This window comes from Lactuca serriola, chromosome 1 (genome assembly GCF_051521515.1).
Source record: "Lactuca serriola cultivar US96UC23 chromosome 1, Lser_US96UC23_V15, whole genome shotgun sequence".
In the NCBI taxonomy this organism is placed as follows: Eukaryota; Viridiplantae; Streptophyta; class Magnoliopsida; order Asterales; family Asteraceae; genus Lactuca; species Lactuca serriola.
This window is the reverse complement of record NC_136408.1, coordinates 55355733-55359825: the sequence shown is the minus strand read 5'-3', so window position 1 is coordinate 55359825 and position 4093 is coordinate 55355733. Positions and strand designations below refer to the sequence as shown.

Sequence of the window (4093 nt, the reverse complement as noted above, 5' to 3'; positions counted from 1 at the left end):
TGATTAGAGAAGGTTTCAATAACTCTTATGCTTAAAGAGTATCATACCATTAAATTTCTAACCAAAAAAATTATATATACACTAAAGTCCCAATATTTTCAACGATTTGACAAAAAAGTCATAAACTTTATTTTTTTGACAGTAAAGTCGTAATTGACGATTTGACAAGAAAGTCCTAAACTTTTTATTTTGTTGACAAAAAAGTCCTAATTACCGGCTAACCGGGAAAAAATGGTAAAAGTGTCAAAAACTGCCGGTAATTTGGACTTTACTGTCAAAAAAATAAAATTTAGGACTTTCTTGTCTAATCGATGAAAATATTGGGACTTTACTGTATATATCCCTAATTATATTACTACATATTTTCAAACATGTTTTATGGTGATAACTGGTATTAAATAATTATGACATTAAAAAGGGTAAAATACAAAAAAAGAAAAAGAAAACTTTATTGAAGGCATGGAATGTACAATACAACCGAGTCATGCATTTAAAGATTAAAAAACAAAAAAACGAACTACAAAACTTGTTAATTTACATTTTTAACCCCATCACCCCTCCAAGAAGTAACACAATGTTGCTTGGTAAACATTCCAACTACAAAATAATACCCCCTAAGTAAATATCACCATACCCCTCCACCCTCTAAAGAAAAATAAAACCCTATTTAATTATGTTACTTTCTTTGTTCATTTTATTCCAATATTGGCACATCCCTTCGATTTAACTCTTTGTTAGGGTTTGCAAGTCGTTGACCGCCATTGACCAGTAACGTCCTTGGCAATTTTAAGGGCATCACATGTGGTTCCAAGAAGACCCCTTCGAGTGAACCCAACCGTGTATAACCCATTCTCCCCTTTCCAGCCGTTTGGAAAAGACATTTTAGGCATTCCCTCTTTGGTAAAAAAGTCGCTTCCCTATATCAAACAAGAACAAGAACAAAAACATTAGAACATAAGATATAATGATCTAACACAATAAATTAAAGATATTTAACTAGTAAAAAGTTAAAACATTCAGATCCTAAGTCTTAACCTTTCTAAAATAAAAATTAAATTTTTATAGTTTATAAATTATACGCCACATACATATCTGAAAGATGTGGGTCATGGTCAATGACCCAGCTCATTATCAAAGGACAAAATAATGAGATCATTATAAGCACAACATATTTCAATTATGATTCTTTAACAAAAAATATTATTATATGGTGATCATTACTCCCAGAGTAGAAATTACTAAAACCAGAACTAAAATCCTACAATGACTAGTAGGATATGGATCAAAACTAGTACATTACTCTTGATTTAGAAACTTCATTTTTGTAAGCTATTTAAATCTTTTAAGCAAAAAGACATAAAAAATGAGAAATATAATCATGAGAATACTAGCTGATGTTAACACATCATAAAATGACAACAAAAATGTTAAGAGATTGAGAATCATCCAAACAAGTGCCACCAGTTTTTCACCTTTTTGGTTACTAAAAACCATTTTGTAGGCTTCTCGATGTGTAAGACTTGGAAAGTGATGTGAGATGGAGAATAAGATAAAATTCAAATAGTAAAATACATTACAAGTATTGTATTCAAAGTACATATTTTGAAACATGTCTCTTATGTAGCATACACTTATTTCATACATGATTTGATAAAAGAACTAAATGGATGCCATGCTATTTACCTTGAGCCAAAATGGCACATTGCTCTTATACCCCGTTGCCAACACAATCGAATCAAATGCAATTTCTTGCCCATCCATGAATTTGGCTCCATTTCTAGTTATTTCTCTCACTCCTTGCTCCACAACCTACAAAAATTCCAATAAAACACAAACAAGATTTAAGAATCGTACGTTACAAATCATTATTGCATGTGTTGAATCTTTCAATAGTTACCTTGATGTTACCGGATTTGATTAGAGATAAGGCTCCGGTGTCAAGTACTGGGGTTTTACCGGTGGCGTTTTTTAGCTCAAGGGGGCCAGTTTTCGGCCTCCGTAGGCCTAATTTATCGGTGTTTCCTAGTGTTAAATTGGCCATAAACAAGATTAATTTATCCACCACCCTAAGAGGTAGCCACTTGAGAAGTCCCATAGCAATTCCAAATGTTGGGAATCCAAACATCTCTCTAGGCAGAACATGAACCTGTAATTACATTAAAACAACCATATGAACATCCCTCAAAGTCAAAGAAAGTACGTCAAGAAAGTCTTTATAGCATTAAAATAATCAAAAGGATTGCAACTACTCATTAAATATAGAGGCTTTTTACGGATTTTATTACGACTAAAAGAAATTTCTATGTCAAGAAAGGATTCTTTAAGAAAAAAGATGAAATACCAATATGGAAAAACATAAAGTTTAGTGATTATAAACAAGAAAAGAAAAGATTCAAGAAATACACAAGAAAGTCAGATGTTTTGAGTTTTGAAATAGTGATCTTTTTAAATTTTAAAAAGGAATATCCATTTCAAAAAGTGAAGAAAAAGACGAATGTAATTGACTTTGACATTTAGAATTAGAGCAATAATTCCCTAATCATAACTAGATACACACACACAACACTGAAAGCACACACTGAAAAGAAAGAGTGGTGATGATAAACTTACAGAGTTTCTAACAACCATAAAAGGACTTGCATTGTAACGGCAAAGGTCCAAACTAACCTCCATGCCAGAATTCCCACACCCAACTACTAAAACCCTTTGCTCTCTAAACACACACCCACTTTTGTACTCACTTGTATGTCTAACAACCCCTTCAAACCTCTCAATTCCCTGAATCTCCGGCACCACCGCCTCCGCATTCTCTCCGGTGGCCACCACCAACCACCGTGATTCATAGACAGAGTCTTGTGTATTCACCCTCCAAACACCAACTTGAGCATCAAACTCAGCTCTGGCCACCGATTGGTTGAACCTCGGCTTGATTTCAAAGTGTTTTGCGTATGCCTCCATGTAGGAAACAAACTGTTTTTTGGTGGGATATTTTGGGAAATTCTTTGGGTACCCAAACAATGGAAGCTCGCAGAATTGTTTAGGAAGATGAAGCTTTAAACGATCATAAGTTCTATGTTGCCATAAAGACGCAATGCAATCACTTCTCTCAAGAACAAGAGAAGGGATGCCATCTTGTTTAAGGCAAGCTGCAACTGCTATTCCAGAAGGGCCAGCACCCACAATGATTGGCCCATCAAACTTCATGAACGTTTGATCTTTTTCACAAGAACCCATCAAAGATTTATCAAGAAAGATGAAACCTCACAACAGAAAACAAGAAACAAGAAGGGAGTTTCAGTGAGGAAGTAACAGAAACCCCTCCGTTATCCAAGAAATGCTCTGCTTCTTTTCTTTTTTACTTCAAAGACTGTGAGTTTAAAAGGGTGATGAGTGAAGGGAAATTGTGCGTTAGTTGGGAGCAAGTCTTTCTGACGATATTAATTAAATGTAGATAGAGAAAGAGTGTTTTATGAGAAGTGAGAGAAAAGAGATGTAAAAATGGAGGCGTGAAGGTTAAGGAAAGGATTTAGTTCACTTTCTCAAGGCTCTTTCTTCTGAGGCTCTTCTGTGCAGAGAAAGGGGGAGGGGATATGAAGTGAAGTGAAGGGGCAAAGTGACGAAGGAGGGAAACCTATAAATACATTTATATGGATGACTGTGTGTTTTCTTGTGTATAGTTGAATTGAATTTATAAGCCAACGCCACCACCGCTCGCACCATACTTTGTTTGTACTTCACGCGCCTAGTCTTGCCTATGGCTGAGTGTGGGTCCCAAAGTTCTCTTGATTACTTCATCAAATCCTTTCATCATGCAAATTCAAAGAAAATTATTTACGTTAAACCTTAGACCTTCTACTTGTCACTCTCTCTACAAGACTCAAGAGGTAGGCCTGCAATTGATGTGAGAGGCAGAGTAAGATGATGTCAGCATAGACTATTTTCTTTTATTTTTTTAAAGGGGTTTCAATATCTGTTTATTATACAGTTTTTATGGTTTTAAAAACTTATTTACTAATTGTTATTTTTTTAAAGGTAGGCATCTCCGATATTGATTTATTTATTATTTTATTATTAGTGAATGATCATTTGTTTT

The 4093-nt window shown here is 34.4% G+C and overlaps 1 protein-coding gene across 1 annotated transcript; it reads right to left on the bottom strand.

The window, feature by feature from the left end:
* Nucleotides 1–425: 425 nt before the first annotated feature.
* LOC145089019 (putative indole-3-pyruvate monooxygenase YUCCA4) lies at nucleotides 426–3641 on the bottom strand. The gene is made up of 4 exons (XM_079027523.1): nucleotides 2611–3641; nucleotides 1898–2146; nucleotides 1684–1809; nucleotides 426–917 (listed from the first exon to the last, which is right to left on the bottom strand). The coding sequence occupies exons 1-4, from the start codon at nucleotides 3232–3234 to the stop codon at nucleotides 735–737; spliced, it is 1182 nt and encodes a 393-aa protein (XP_078883649.1). The 5' UTR covers nucleotides 3235–3641; the 3' UTR covers nucleotides 426–734.
* Between the last annotated feature and the right edge of the window lie 452 nt (nucleotides 3642–4093).

Bases quoted from the DNA above. Each gene is read 5' to 3' on its own strand.
- LOC145089019 (XM_079027523.1), bottom strand. From the start codon at position 3,234: ATGGGTTCTTGTGAAAAAGATCAAACGTTCATGAAGTTTGATGGGCCA. The intron at 1,810-1,897 runs GTAACTATTGAA...GAATTTTTGTAG, and splicing joins TCAAATCCGGTAACATCAAG to GTTGTGGAGCAAGGAGTGAG. The intron at 918-1,683 runs GTAAATAGCATG...TGTTTGATATAG, and splicing joins ATGTGCCATTTTGGCTCAAG to GGAAGCGACTTTTTTACCAA.